Raw genomic sequence first — 14,393 nt, 5'->3', positions numbered from 1 at the left:
GTACGTTGTCCTCGTAGATTCTCATTGATCCATTATCATAAGGTAAGGTACATCACTTCGTCTCGGCAGGCTTGCTCTCCGATGTGTTTGCATTTGCATTAGCATTAGCATTGCCATTACCGCCCCCTCCACCATTACCCTTGCCACCACCCTTTCCTCGGCCGCTGCGCCGCCCTCGAGAAGAACAATTGCCTCCTGAGCCTCCTTGTCCCTCGTTTGACTTCCCACCACGGTTGGCATTGGTATTTGTGTTGGCGTCCGCGGGTGCACTGGGCGGTTTGGGTTCACTTCCGCTGCCGCCGCCACGACCTTTTCCACGACTTTTCTCCGCGCCTGGGTTCGCTTTTCTCTCAAGAACAACAACTTGGCTTTGAGCGACGGTTACAGGGCTAGCAGAGATAGCTTTCTGCAGCCCGTGCGGCTCTGCAAAGTCCACGTACCCAAAGCCCTTCTTCTTGTCGATTTCCACCTTGACGACCTTGCCGAATGGTGAGAAGGCCGTTTCCAGGAGCGGCTCCGTCACGCCCTGAGACGGATTGGCGTGTTTGAGGAATGCTTGAGTAGCGGTGGGCATGGGTGTTGGTGGCGTTGCTGCCGAGGGCTGTTTACCTCTTCCTGATTTAGGACCTCGTGGTGTGGATTTCGGTTGAGCGGGTGTGCTAGACTCTGATTTCTGAGGTGTAGGGGTTTCGCTAGGTTGAGGTGTGTTGCTTCGCTTTGCGTTCGCATCCTGGGCTGCGTTCGCTTTTGGTGACTTGGTCGGTGTGTCCTTCTTGCTGGTCTCCGGCGCAGTGCCCTGGTCGGTTCTGGTTTCGCCATCTCCGGACGTGCCTCGTCCACCTCTTCGACGGTTGCTAGACGGAGCGAGTCCTAGGTCTCGTTGTAAGATCTTTCCTACAGCTGCCGCGTTTCCACGCTCTCGCTTTCGTTCAGGCGCTGCAGGCGGAGTCGAATCTTTAAAGGAGTTTTGCGCCGTAGACGTCTTCGCGGCCTGTTTGGACGCCAAATTGGCTGCCTGTTTGTTGGCTGCTTTTACAGCCTCCTTCGTAGCCTTGTCGTTCCTTGACTTCTTCTCCGCCTTTTCGGCGCTGGCGGGCGAGGCTTCCTTGTCGGGCCGCTGGAGGAGCTTCTTCGACTGAACCTTTTCGGACTTTGATTCTCTTTCTGTCCGTCTTGATGATTTGTTCGAAACCTCCTTCGCTTTGTTTGCTTTCTTTTCCTTGATGTACTGCACCAGCGGGGTCGTCGTTATAACCTCCTTCTTGTCTTCCCCTTCAGTAGAATCGACAGGGCCGGACTTCGTGATTGGCAGGGTGAGGCTTTCGAGGAATTGAATAAACTCCGGGTCTTGATCGATTGTTCCCTGGCGAGCATCTTTGCGAACCCGACTCCCAGGGATTTTGGCGTACGGTGAAAATTCCAGATTCGGAGGGCCTAGTAGAATAGGATCGTTCGCGGTGTTGCGGGCGTCCAAAAATGATGTGCTCCGTATTTTATCAGAAAGAAGACCGATTTGATCGTGAGAGACGACGTAGAGGTATGCTCGAGAAGGTCGGGACGGTTTGGCTGGACTGTGTTTGAACGACGGTTAGCGATAACTCTAGGTTCCTCCTCAAATGCCATTACTCACTCTTTCGAGACCTTGCCAGGCTTATACTGACTCCAGCTGACCTTTCCACCTCCGACCTTCCAGTCCGCGCCCAGCGCTGTCTCGAATTCCTCCTGTGTCAATCCCGGTGGTAGACGCCGCACAATCAGCTTCAGCCGCGGGGCCGCAGGCTTCGGGGTCTTCTTGGCCGCATGTGCATGTTTCTGAGTTGCAGAAGCCGGAATTTGAAGAACGCCTCCACTGGACTTGGATAGAATCTGTGTCATGACGAACCCCGACTAGGGTCAGTTGCGTATTCGACTCCGATAGGAGAGTCGGCAAGCGATGGGTAATTGAGATTGTATGATATGAACCGAGTGAGTTTGCACGCCTCAGAAGCAAGTGAGCGGCTTAAAATGACTGGCTGGGGTCTGCAGATGACCTTGTATGCGGGATGAGCTGCTTGAAACTCCCCGCTGACCCTCCTGGCAATAATGCTCCACGCACGTGACTGCAACTCAGCGATAACCACAGGGCTGCGGGGAAAGGGTGAAGCACGACTATCGGTGACCAGCTCATGCGGACAATTTAACCTTGCTTTTCTCGATTTAGACATCCTTATCTCTTCTGTCTACTTTTATTTCCCCCGCGATCTATTGACCTCGTCATGACTGATACCAAAAGCAAGGTCCCTCAGCCAGGGCCAGCGAAGCTGAAGCGCAATGCAGGACCCGACGAGTGGTTAGAGGCAGCGAAAGATTGCAAATACCTGTCGGAGTCACATATGAAGCAACTTTGTGAGATTGTGAAGGAGTATATGATGGAGGGTATGTCGCCCAGAGTTCGGCGGGGTCATGGCAGGCTTTAGAAGCTAATGTCTTTGTGTGCTTAGAATCTAATATTCAGCCCGTGTCGACCCCCGTCACCGTCTGCGGAGATATCCACGGCCAATTCTACGACCTTCTAGAACTATTTCGCGTCTCCGGTGGGATTCCGGGCGCTTCTCTTATAGAACCTCCAAAGAGCTCTGTGATCACATCGGACGACATCGAGCCGCCGACTACGATAACGGACCCCGAGCTGAGGAAGAAGCTGAAGAACCCAGGGACTGAAGGAGATGATGAAGATGCCGGCTCAGGTTCTGGACAAAGAGAAAGGTCTTCGAGTAAAGGATCTGCGGACATTGCTGTCGACCGCAACTTTGTCTTTCTCGGTGATTATGTGGATAGAGGATATTTCAGTCTGGAGACACTGACTCTACTACTGTGTCTGAAGGCCAAGTAAGCTCTCGACATCTGCCCGAGCTGACTGATACTGACTGCCATGAAGGTATCCTGACCGAGTAACGCTCGTCCGCGGCAATCACGAATCTCGACAAATCACACAGGTCTACGGGTTCTACGAGGAGTGTCTGCAAAAGTACGGTAACGCGTCCGTATGGAAAGCTTGCTGTCAGGTGTTCGATTTTATGACTCTCGGTGCTATCATCGACGGCCGCGTACTGTGCGTACACGGAGGATTGAGCCCAGAGATCAGGACGCTGGACCAGGTCCGCGTGGTCGCCAGAGCCCAAGAAATTCCACACGAAGGAGCATTCTGTGACCTGGTCTGGTCAGATCCAGACGACGTTGAGACATGGGCAGTCAGTCCTCGAGGCGCCGGTAAGTCATGCCAATGCTTACAAATCCCCGCTATTGCTGATATTTGTACTAGGTTGGCTGTTCGGTGACAAAGTTGCGGACGAGTTCTGCCATGTCAACGATCTGACTCTCATCGCCCGAGCCCACCAGCTCGTAAACGAAGGCTACAAGTATCACTTCAACAACAACAACGTGGTCACCGTGTGGAGCGCACCGAACTACTGCTACCGCTGCGGAAACCTGGCCTCTGTCTGCGAAATCGGGGAGGACTTGAAACCGGACTTCAAGCTCTTTAGTGCTGTTGCCGACGACCAACGGCACGTCCCACAACAGCGCGGAGGGCGCAGCGAGTACTTCTTGTAAAATATCCTCTGGGCCCATGCTCATACTCATGCTTTGTCCTGCACTGTTCGCTCTCGTAGCGATAAAGGCGTTTTTTGCACCGGCGCTGGCGTTGGGAGAGAATACCTGATGGATTGGCCTTCTGCGGATAGGCCGTTGACGGACATCATATATAACGATTTAGAAGATGCTTAATGACACGAATTTGCTGGAAGCTATACCTCATAAGCAGCACGGATGGCGTATCCCGTGTTATCTACATACGCTGAGTTCGAAGACAAGCAACTATATGCCGTACGAGCTCCCTGACTTGAGGACTTAGCTGTTCCCGCTGAATTCGAGCTTACAGTGGAATCTAGGCACCATCGAGGCAATTCTCGCTGTTCAACGACATCCGAGGCCCAGCACGCGGGATCAATCCCGGGATCAATCCCGGGCTCTTCGGAACACATCCCGAAGTCACTCCGAGCAGCAATAAAGCATCGTTAAAAGGCCGACACAACGCCGCCAAGGCAAAAGATACCATTTCCATTCAAGTATACCATCCGTTTATTCCCATATCCTTCACTCTCCAGTCTGCACACCCCAAAACCCCGCATATTACAACCCGCCACCTACAATGCCCTCACAACCAACCACCCGCACACCCGTCCTAATAGCCGGCAGCGGCTCAGCAGGCCTCAGCGCCGCAACCTGGCTTGCGCGGTACGGCATCCCCTGCACAACCCTGGAGCGGCGCTCGGGACCATTAAAGATGGGCCAAGCAGACGGTGTACAGTGCCGCACCGTCGAGATCTTCGAGAGCTTTGGGCTCGGCGAGGAGTTGCTTCGTGAGGCGTATCATGTTCTTGAAGTTGTGTTTTGGGCGGAGGCGGAGGACGCAGATGCATATGCGAGTGGTGCCAGTACGGGGAATCAAAATCAAGGTGGAAATGGAAGTGGGAAAGGGAGGATTACACGCTCAGGAAGGGCGGTAGATACACAGCCGGGACTTTCGCATGCGCCCCATGTTATTTTGAACCAGGCAAGAATTAATGGATTGATGCTTGAGGCCATGGGACGGTTTAGCGGTGGTGCTCAGGGGATTGAGTATGGATGGGATGTTAAGGGTGTGGAGGTTAAGAATGATGATGGAGATGAGTACCCGGTGAAGGTTACGGCGGAGAGTGTAGGGGATGGAGAAGTGAAGGTTTTTGAGGCGAAGTATGTCTTGGTATGTATGTCTTCGTCCATGGTTCATTTGCGTGTTTTCTGACTGACATGATCACATGCAGGCCTGTGACGGAGCGCATAGCACAGTTCGCAAAGCACTCGGATACAATATGATCGGGGACAGCACAGATGCCGTCTGGGGCGTCATGGACATGGTCCCGCGAACTGACTTCCCCGACATCCGGAAGAAAGCCTCGATCCGGTCGAAAGCGGGCAATCTACTGATTATTCCGCGTGAGGGCGAGAATGACAATTTGACACGGTTCTACATTGAGTTGCCGGGTGGCACGAATGCAAAAGATGTCAAGCTGGAGGATTTGCAGCAAGCTGCAAAAAGCATACTCAGCCAGTATGAGATCGGATTCACGGAGACGGTCTGGTGGTCTGCATATGCCATCGGGCAGCGCCATGCGGATTTCTTCCATAAGGATTACCGCGTGTTTCTAGCGGGGGATGCATGCCACACTCACTCGCCGAAAGCCGGACAGGGAATGAACGTGAGCTTGCAGGATGGGTATAACATCGGTTGGAAACTGGCGCATGTCCTGAAGGGACTGGCTCCGCCGTCACTTTTGGAAACTTACGTCCTGGAGCGGCAGAAGGTGGCGATTGACTTGATCAATTTTGATCGGTACTTCTCGAAGCTATTTTCGACAAAGGGAAATGCTTCTCCCGCTGAGTTCCAGGAGGGATTCGTCAAGGCTGGGAAGTATACGGCTGGGTTGACGGCTAAGTATGACCAGTCTCCTATCACTACGGATCTGGGGTTATCGGATTCATTAGCCAAGAATGTTGTTGTCGGAATGAGGCTCCCTAGTTCGCAGGTGGTCCGGTATTGTGATTCAAAACCCGTCCAGCTTGCTACCTCACTCAAGTCTGATGGTTGTTGGAGGGTGATGGTGTTTCCGGGGGATATTAGTGTCGCCCAGAACAAGAGCAGACTAGACGCGGTAAGCTAGCATGATGGCTCATCGCTTGGCTCAATTACTGATGAACATCACAGGTTGGCGCGTACCTTGACTCAAGCGAGAGTCCACTGCAGAGGTTCCGACTAGACGATGGCGATGTCGATAGCCTCATTGAGCCCATCCTTGTAGGCCACGGGCCGCGACATAATATCGAACTTGACCAAATTCCTCCAGCGTTCTACCCTATAACAGGCAAGAACAAAATCAGAGGTCTGTATGATCAGAGTACCCATGGGGGTTAGACTCGGCTAACACTCAATAGACCTCCACAAGATCTTCTTCGACGACGAGAGTTATAATCAGGTCCACGGGCATCTTTATGACCATCTTGGGATCAGCTCAAAATATGGTGCTATCATGATTGTCCGGCCTGATCAATGTAAGAATCTGATGAACTCCTATTTCCTGAAAGTCTTGCTCATCGTGTTATCAGATGTTTCGTCGGTCATTGCTATGGATGATTACGAGCGAATTGGACAGTTCTTTGAGGGTTCTTTGATCCCTCAACAACGCCTTGGCTCTAAATGAAGTGATGATAGGAGATATCTACCTAAGACAGTGTATGAACCTTTGAGCGTTGACCCAGTAGTAGTACAAGCACATACGACAATGTATAGAGAAATTAATCCTGCGGCCACAATATGTATGCCCACTTCATATTCCTAGATCCAGCAGAGCTTTAGCGAAAAAACTGTAATGCGTACTGTAAGGCATGAGCAATTAGGTGCCTCTTGACCGTGGTTGTATATTTGTCGCTCCCATATAACCATCCAGACTCGCTCCGGCTACGCAACATTCTCGTATAGAATTTGACACATGAGTCACCCGCTCTCAGCAACACGAGGCAGAACCATTGAAATATCACAAGAAATCCCGCAAGCGAGAAGATAGATTCCTGAAGGGCGCATTCCGGCAGAACAAACCCCCAAAATGAGCCCATTCAACTACACAGTTGCCCCGCACCTCCAACACTTCGCCGTCCCGTTTCCCACCTTCCGCGCCGCAAACCCCCAATACACATGTTATGTAGGCGGCGGCCTCATATTTTCTCGAACAGCATCAGCAACAGACCAAGATCAGAATCACAAGGAAAGAGGAGGAAAAGGGGACCCACCCCTCCGCATCCTCCTCCTCCAGCGCTCCTATGAAGACTCCTACGGCGGACAATGGGAGGGGCCAGGCGGCTCATGCGACCCAGAAGATGAGACCCTCCTAGACGGAGTCGCGCGCGAGATTCTCGAAGAAAGCGGGCTGCATGTCTCACGGTTTGTTGAGCTCGCCGGGAAAGACGAGTGGGTGAGGCAGCGGCCGGGCCAGATTATTGTCGCTGCGAAGTTCACGTTTATTGTTGAGGTCCATGAAGCTAAGGCTGCTGTCCCTGGACTTGGAGTACAAGAAGAGGAGAAAGAGGATGGATTACCGGCTGCTAAGCTTGATGATGGGACTGTGGTTCCTGCGTTGGAGAGACGATGGGAAGATTTGGTTAAACTGGATCCGGCGGAGCATAGGGCGTTTGAGTGGGTGACTGAGGAGGAGGTTAAGGAGGCTGAGAATGATAGCTCGGGGAAGTTTAAGTCGTTTGCGAATCAGGGGAGGACGATGCTGGAGGGTTTTAGGATACTGAGGGAGGCTTCTGGTGTTGGTGGTGATGCTTGATAAACTTTAGAGTGTGCGAGCTTAATGTGTTCAAGAGGAGATTGCTAGAACGGTGGTAGCATATGAACAGCTAGAATTAGTAGAACAATTACTGCCTATCATTTAGATTCTTCAAGACGTTGGTATTCTTTCATACCCTTCCTTCACTGCGAGTATATATATAGCTATTGATGCCTCAGGTGCCAAGGTGTCAAAGGGTCATTGGCTCAACCACAAAAAATATCCAACTCCATCTTCATCCAACAGCGCGCCAAACTTCTTCAACGCTGATTCAACAGGTTCATTCACTATTGATACCTTCCCTTCGCGCAGGCGCCATACTTCCTTTTGCCTGCAATGCTCAATCTAGGCTAGATCCGCCTTCCTCGCCAGGAATCTTAGATTTTGCGACAATCCACCCCGCTCTTCAAGAGGGGCGAGATTCAATTCAAGATGGCCGGATCTCCTGCTGATGAAGGTTTGTGCGCCGCCCGGAGTCTGCCAGTTCTACCCACTAACTGGTCTATCCACCAGATCTATTGACCCTCTGGCATTCGCTTCGTCTACCTCTGCTCATTGCCCTCGCCACCGTCCTTGCTATCGTTCGTGTTCGTCGCGCTCTTCAGGCTCGATCCAAGACCGCTACCGCATCCTCCGTCCCGCCGTCGCCTCGCAGCTCTTCCCCGGAGAAGATCGCTAGATCAATCGAGTCACCAGTATCGGAGAAGAAAGATCTCAGAGTCGTCAACAACGGCCGCGTCTCGCCAAAGCCGACGGCTGGACCGAAAAGAGTGACGGGCAAGAAGCCGCTGAAGACTGCTGGAAAACGATCGGGTTCGGCAGGCGACGAGAGCAATCAGGCTGTGACATTCATACAACCTATCATTTTCTGGGCATCGCTGACTGGGAGCACCGAGGCCTATGCTAAGAAATTGCTGGAAGATTTGCGCGCGGCCGCGCAGAGTCAGGGCGACTCTGAAAACCGCGAGCGCGGGCTCCTGCCACCTCAGATCCACGATCTCGCAGAAGTCGACTATGATGACTACTTCACAACCGCACCGAAGCCCCCTTCAACATCGCCGGGCACACGCTATGTCTACTGTTTCCTCATTCCGAGCTACAACATCGACACTATCCTGGATACCTTCCTGGGTCACCTTGATGAGACGCATCACGACTTCCGCATAGATACAGGGTCTTTGCAGAATCTCGCAGGCTACGCTGTTTTCGGATTTGGAGACAAGGAAGGCTGGCCGACTGAAGAGGAGGGGTTCTGCTCTCAAGCTAAAGAGCTTGACCGATGGATGGCCAAGCTTACCAATAAGAAGCGAGCATACCCTCTCGGATTCGGCGATGTAAAGAGCGACGCGGAATCTTCCCTCAAAGAGTGGTCTAGCGGGCTCCAGGACATCCTCGGCGACATCGTCAAGAACGGCGGCCTAGGAGAAGGTGTCCCGGGCAGTGGTGACCCGCTTGAAAGTGATGAAGAAGCATCAGATGACGAAGAGTCTGGCGCGAACAAGCCGAAGACCGACCGAAAGAAGCCTCAGGCCGTGGTTGATCTGGAAGATATCAAGATGGGTGCCGACGGTCAAGTTGGGGCTTCGCCCATCCCAGTCGACTTCACGACCCCAGGTGCTTCCCAGGCTATCCAGTCGACTGAGAAGGAAATGGTACCGAAGTCCTCGCCAACATATGCCTCTCTCACCAAGCAAGGCTATACTATCGTTGGATCACACTCTGGAGTGAAGATCTGCCGCTGGACCAAATCTGCGCTGCGCGGACGGGGTTCATGCTACAAGTACTCATTCTACGGCATCCGGTCTCACCTATGCATGGAAGCAACCCCATCGCTCTCCTGCAGCAACAAGTGCGTCTTCTGCTGGAGACACGGCACCAACCCTGTGGGAACCACCTGGCGCTGGAAAGTCGACGACCCAGACCTGATCTTCTCCGGCGTCAAAGAAGGCCACTACAAAAAGATCAAAATGATGCGCGGCGTCCCCGGCGTGCGCGCCGAACGCTTCGCAGAAGCAATGCGCATCCGCCACTGCGCCCTCAGTCTCGTCGGCGAACCAATCTTCTACCCACACATCAACCGCTTCCTCGACCTCCTCCACTCCGAACAAATCTCCTCCTTCCTAGTCTGCAACGCCCAACACCCCGACCAACTCCAGAACCTCCACCGCGTGACCCAGCTCTACGTTTCCATCGACGCAAGCAACCGCGACAGCCTCCGCAAGATCGACCGCCCCCTCCACCGCGACTTCTGGGAGCGCTTCCAGCGCTGCCTCGACATCCTCCGCGAGAAGCGCCACATCCAGCGCACGGTCTTCCGCCTTACTCTCGTAAAGGGCTTCAACATCGACGACGAAGTCACTGGGTACGCGAACCTCGTCGAGAAGGCTCTTCCCTGCTTCATTGAGATCAAGGGCGTCACATACTGCGGCACAAGCACCAGCGCCGGCGCCGGGCTCACAATGCAGAACGTCCCCTTCTACGAGGAGATCGCTGCCTTTGTAGTCTCTCTCAATGACGAGCTCAAGCGCCGCGGTCTAGACTATGGTATTGCGGCTGAGCACGCGCATAGTTGCTGCGTGCTCATCGCCTCAACACGCTTCCACGTTAATGGAAAGTGGCACAGCCGTATTAATTACCCCCGGTTCTTTGAGTTGTTGGAGAAGGAGAAAGCGGATGGAAAGTCGTTTACGCCCGAGGATTATATGATGGAGACAGAGGAGTGGGCGCTTTGGGGGAATGGCGGGTTTGATCCGAATGACGAACGGGTTCATCTTAAGGGGAAGAAGAAGAAGGTTCCGGTTGTTACTGAAGTGGTGGAGTGATACTCTGTGAGTTACACTTACACGGGTCCGGTTTGCAACGCTTGTATCCGTTCGGAGGGATTTCGTGTATTGTACTTGATTGCTTGGGATTTCGTGCAACTGGGATCTTGTGCCCTTGACCGGACCGGACGGACCTTCTTTGGTCAACAATCCGCGCAGTCAGCGTTAAAATCGCACTACTTTCTCTCCAGCTGGGGACTCCCGTTTTGACCGGGGTCCGATCTGGATGCAAGGAAATGTATTAACCAATCTTTTATGCATGAAGAACAGTTAAATCATCGTATAGCCGAGAGTTGTCAGTCATTCGGCAGCTCCTTCTGGTAGAGCTCCTTGGCTCAGCGCATAGTAAAAAGAAAGCTATACATACCGCAATGAAGTTCCTCTATACCATCTTCAACTACCGAAATCAATCTATCTTGATACTCCATCTTCCTGATTCCAGACCATCCGCTGACCGGACGCAAGAAAGGTCTGAGACCATGACTACGCTTCACTAACCGGTCTTCCCAACCCATCCATCCTAGTCACTCCGGGAATCCCCCTCCCAACCCCCTCCTCATGCGCCTGCGCCTCCCCACCCTCGAACAAAGCATCAATCTCCATAGCCGACAAATCCTTCATCTCAGGAACAATCCACCACGCAATGCCCAACAAAATCACACAGAACCCCGTGAAGATAAACCCGGTCTTCGCGCCGAGCGCGCCCTCATCGTCATTGAAGATGTACGGGAGTACGAGGCCCAATACGCCCATCGTTAGAGTGTTGGACAGCCAGCTCAGCCCCTGCGATTTGGCGCGGAGTTGGAGCGAGGATGCTTCGGCGCCGAAGGCGTACGAGGCGGGCCAGGTTGTTAGGCCGAGGTTTGTGATTAGGACCATTAGGGTTATTTGGGAGTACCTATAAATAAGTTCGGTCGATAATTAGTTTGGGGTCTTTATGGTAGGTATGTATCCTGCAAGATTTGGAGCAAGGAGGTGAGGGAAGACGTACCAAACAGTTACAGTTCCAGAGAAGCAACCAGCGATGCCCATCCCCGTCCAGAGAAAGATAGAGATGATCAAACCGAGGAAGGTGAGAGGGCGGCGTCCGAAGTTGGCTAATGTGACCATGCTTGCTAAGTTGGCGAAAAGGCCTAACCCGAGGCCGACCTGCAGGAAAAGGAGGCTGTTGCGTGCGTTCTGGCCGACGACTTGCATGAAGTAACTGGCCTTGGATAGCAGGGCTAGGCCAAAAAATGGAGGAAGGGCGCCTGCAAATATAACGATTGTTGTCCGGCGGCGGTTGTTGCCCCTGAAGCAGTCGAGATATCCCGGCACATTGCTTTTGGTGGTTTGCAGTTCTAGCTCGATGGAGAGACGGGTTTGTTCGAGGATGCTCTCTGATTCACCCATGGGTGACACTAGTCTTTGTTGGCATTTCCGCGCTGCGTCGAGGTCGACCCTCCGGATGAGGTAGGCAGGACTCTCTGGCATGAAGATCGAGACCACTAGCGGTAAGACGGAGAAGGGCCATTGGGATATGAAGCAGTTCTTGTAACCGCTTGACCCGGGCTTATTGAGCGAGACATAAACGACGATGCTCCCTAATAATTGACCAAGAAGGGTGAAAGTGGGAAAGAATGCTAGCACCGGACCGCGCAGCATGGGGGGCAGAACTTCGGACATGTAGGTCTGAGTTGTACACATGACCATATACGTAGCGAATCCTTGTATAATCTTTGCGGCGAAGAAGACGGCTCGACGATCCAGTATGTCGTCTGGAAGATCCGAAACGTATGCGACTGCAACGCCCATGGCCGATAAGACGGTTGCGATTGTTAGCGAGCGGCGTCTTCCAACACGATCTTGGACAAAACCTCCTGCTAGAGCACCGAATATGCCGCCAAGTGGGTTTGCAATATTCCACAGGCCCAGCCAGAGAGCCGGGATGATTAGTTTCCCATGTAATCGGCGGCCGAAGTCCTTCCTTGATTCGCATTAGCTATGAGACAAAAAAAGAGTTGAAACGAGAGTTATGAAATACACTTACTGGAACTCTGGCATAGAGGATACATTGCCTACGATAACAAGATCGTATCCATGAAGCAGAATACCTGAAGTTAGAGCCAAGCACCACGCCAAGATCTTCGGAAAACGCTTGACGGACTGTAAGAGCGATAGCCCTGTTTGCTGCTGATTTGGCGGCGGCGATGGTGTTCTCTCATAGTTGACAGACGTGCTTGACTTCTTGTCATCGATGCTGCTCATGGCTGTTCGAGTCCCTTGCTCTTCGAGTCTCTGACGGGTTTGGCTGTCCCTGCGCAGGAGGGGCCGGAGTGCCATTATAGAGCGTCCTCAATCGAATCTCGATGGAGCCTGAGGGTGTCACGGTCCAAGTACTGTAAGAAAAATCAAGCAACGACACGCCAGCTATGCCATGTTCTCCTATTTCGCCTGCCTGTTTCTGGTCGATGGAATTTGTATCGAGCCTGGAATGAGTGGTACAGGGTTCAAGTCTAGCACAGCATTCCAGCACTCCTGGATTGGCCGATGCGTTGCACCGTGTCCAACCCCGATCTCTGACCAGGACCAGATCCTTTCTTTCCGGTTGAATTGACTAAGGGCGAAGTGAAAAAGTGGCTTGGGGGCTCAGCGCCTCTCCGTGTTTGAGGAAACCGGACTATGCCCCATTAGGGCACAGATCGGTGGACGAAGAAGCCATGCATAGATCCATGTCACTCTCACCGACCAATCGAGGGCAAGGCAGATTCAGAGAGATGGATTATGCAAAAGCTTCTGTCTTGGTGGTGTCACAGTGGCTCCCAGGGTCTACTATCGACTTGGCGCATGATCAATCGTAGTGTTGCCCTTGACCTCATTATCTCCAACAATAGCCAGGTGATGGATCTCACCCGAGGTCTGATACAAGGCGAATGCAATATTCGTCCCAGAGCTTGTACGGCGGGCGGTCTTCGTCGGAGAATTTTGTTCCCGTCTCGAGGATTGCAAGCGCACCGGTCTTGTCTTCGTTTCTGAGGCTTTGGCATGCAGCTTGCCGCGCGGCTTGCCCAATTGGCGCACAGTGTAACTAAAAGCGCTCCGAGGATGTGTTGCAGAGTGGACCTACTTAATACTTGCTTTGGGAAGCTCAGTATCAGGCAGAAGTAGAGGACTGACCTTCTGCTGAAATGTCCTTGATCAGAAGATCTCAGGTGATACTGACACTGGCCGTCAATCTTGTTGGGATTGAGCGTACTTCAGCAAGTCCAGGCCTGCTAGTTGCCTCAAAGAGAGAAGAGTCGCTAAGAGAGAAGGGAAGAAGGAAAGAAGTGGAGTGAGAGAGTGAGCAGAATGCGGCACCACGTGATAGGTTGGCCAGGCGTCGCTTCTCAAAGTTAACAACAACACTTCAATCCACCATTTGCAGCATCTACTGCAGATGTCAGCTACGCAATTTGCTAGGAGGCTTCCAGGATCCGTCATATGCATCGCTTGTCTCATTCTACCAACAAGATAAATCCTCGAGCGAGACCCTCTTTTCAACTTCGAGAACTTGAATTCGCCGGAGACCTCAAGGAATCAGCGAAAATCGACGACTGGCAACTCGATCTTCCGAAACTAGACAAGTGACTTGCAATGATATCGAATTTTCTGATGAAGGGTCCGAGATCCAACGGCTTCGAGCTGCCTGGGCCCCAGGCGCTATCGATTAACTTGGGAAGATCTGGTGAGATGGCCGGAGAAATCCAGGAAGACCGAGATTATAAGCTTCCTCGAGATTGGGTAAGATGGGCTAGCGAGCGCCAAAAACGGACCCGATAACGGTCGATCGAGGACCAGGGGTCCCGTGCTGAACGGGCAACAGCCCTTTGATCAACCACCATGATTCTGAAACGGCCACCAGATATCAGGCGCACAAACCATTGAGTATATTGATGCTTATTTTCTGCTCAGGCTTTGTGGCTCGTAGGATTTCTATTCACTATCCTTTGCGACACCGTACTGAGGCTATGACTCCAGATTCAAGACCCTTGCTGGCGCGACCCTTGACCCCGACCCTCAAGCGGCGCAGCGGCGCAGCACCCCTCAAATTATGCGTTAGCGCTTTGGCACCGATGGTTCTTTGTCTACGCGATAGATCACTCCACAGCTCCTGCCAATGGTATTTGCGCCTGAGAACAGCCAA

At 52.7% G+C, this 14,393-nt stretch overlaps 5 protein-coding genes across 5 annotated transcripts; 3 read left to right on the top strand and 2 right to left on the bottom strand.

Moving 5' to 3' along the window:
• Positions 1 to 52: 52 nt before the first annotated feature.
• Positions 53 to 1,875, bottom strand: BDV17DRAFT_291569 (putative nonsense-mediated mRNA decay protein Upf3; the record flags this gene model as incomplete). Its single annotated transcript, XM_073762162.1, has 2 exons — positions 53 to 1,571; positions 1,631 to 1,875. 2 exons carry the CDS (start codon positions 1,873 to 1,875, stop codon positions 53 to 55), a joined length of 1,764 nt encoding a protein of 587 aa, XP_073615480.1.
• A 220-nt stretch (positions 1,876 to 2,095) lies between these two features.
• Positions 2,096 to 3,858, top strand: sitA (TOR signaling pathway phosphatase SitA). Its single transcript, XM_073765382.1, has 4 exons — positions 2,096 to 2,415; positions 2,481 to 2,868; positions 2,918 to 3,249; positions 3,302 to 3,858. The coding sequence occupies exons 1-4, from the start codon at positions 2,256 to 2,258 to the stop codon at positions 3,589 to 3,591; spliced, it is 1,170 nt and encodes a 389-aa protein (XP_073615479.1). The 5' UTR covers positions 2,096 to 2,255; the 3' UTR covers positions 3,592 to 3,858.
• A 331-nt stretch (positions 3,859 to 4,189) lies between these two features.
• BDV17DRAFT_281952 (FAD binding domain-containing protein) lies at positions 4,190 to 7,406 on the top strand (the record flags this gene model as incomplete). Its single annotated transcript, XM_073760122.1, has 5 exons — positions 4,190 to 4,783; positions 4,845 to 5,732; positions 5,786 to 5,960; positions 6,013 to 6,175; positions 6,686 to 7,406. The coding sequence occupies 5 exons, from the start codon at positions 4,190 to 4,192 to the stop codon at positions 7,404 to 7,406; spliced, it is 2,541 nt and encodes an 846-aa protein (XP_073615478.1).
• A 255-nt stretch (positions 7,407 to 7,661) lies between these two features.
• On the top strand, positions 7,662 to 10,579 carry BDV17DRAFT_263956 (flavodoxin and radical SAM domain protein). Its single transcript, XM_073757961.1, has 2 exons — positions 7,662 to 7,863; positions 7,920 to 10,579. Exons 1-2 carry the CDS (start codon positions 7,839 to 7,841, stop codon positions 10,226 to 10,228), a joined length of 2,334 nt encoding a protein of 777 aa, XP_073615477.1. The 5' UTR covers positions 7,662 to 7,838; the 3' UTR covers positions 10,229 to 10,579.
• A 132-nt stretch (positions 10,580 to 10,711) lies between these two features.
• On the bottom strand, positions 10,712 to 12,475 carry BDV17DRAFT_291564 (general substrate transporter; the record flags this gene model as incomplete). Its single annotated transcript, XM_073762161.1, has 3 exons — positions 10,712 to 11,126; positions 11,220 to 12,194; positions 12,258 to 12,475. 3 exons carry the CDS (start codon positions 12,473 to 12,475, stop codon positions 10,712 to 10,714), a joined length of 1,608 nt encoding a protein of 535 aa, XP_073615476.1.
• Between the last annotated feature and the right edge of the window lie 1,918 nt (positions 12,476 to 14,393).

Source organism: Aspergillus undulatus, assembly GCF_047715775.1.
Source record: "Aspergillus undulatus strain CBS 261.88 unplaced genomic scaffold BDV17scaffold_25, whole genome shotgun sequence".
Classification (NCBI taxonomy): domain Eukaryota; kingdom Fungi; phylum Ascomycota; class Eurotiomycetes; order Eurotiales; family Aspergillaceae; genus Aspergillus; species Aspergillus undulatus.
The sequence above is the reverse complement of the archived record's forward strand: the minus strand, read 5'-3'. Positions and strand labels throughout refer to the sequence as shown.

Bases quoted from the DNA above. Each gene is read 5' to 3' on its own strand.
- sitA (XM_073765382.1), top strand. From the start codon at position 2,256: ATGACTGATACCAAAAGCAAGGTCCCTCAGCCAGGGCCAGCGAAGCTG. The intron at 2,869-2,917 runs GTAAGCTCTCGA...ACTGCCATGAAG, and splicing joins CTACTGTGTCTGAAGGCCAA to GTATCCTGACCGAGTAACGC. The intron at 3,250-3,301 runs GTAAGTCATGCC...TATTTGTACTAG, and splicing joins AGTCAGTCCTCGAGGCGCCG to GTTGGCTGTTCGGTGACAAA.
- BDV17DRAFT_263956 (XM_073757961.1), top strand. From the start codon at position 7,839: ATGGCCGGATCTCCTGCTGATGAAG. The intron at 7,864-7,919 runs GTTTGTGCGCCG...TCTATCCACCAG, and splicing joins CGGATCTCCTGCTGATGAAG to ATCTATTGACCCTCTGGCAT.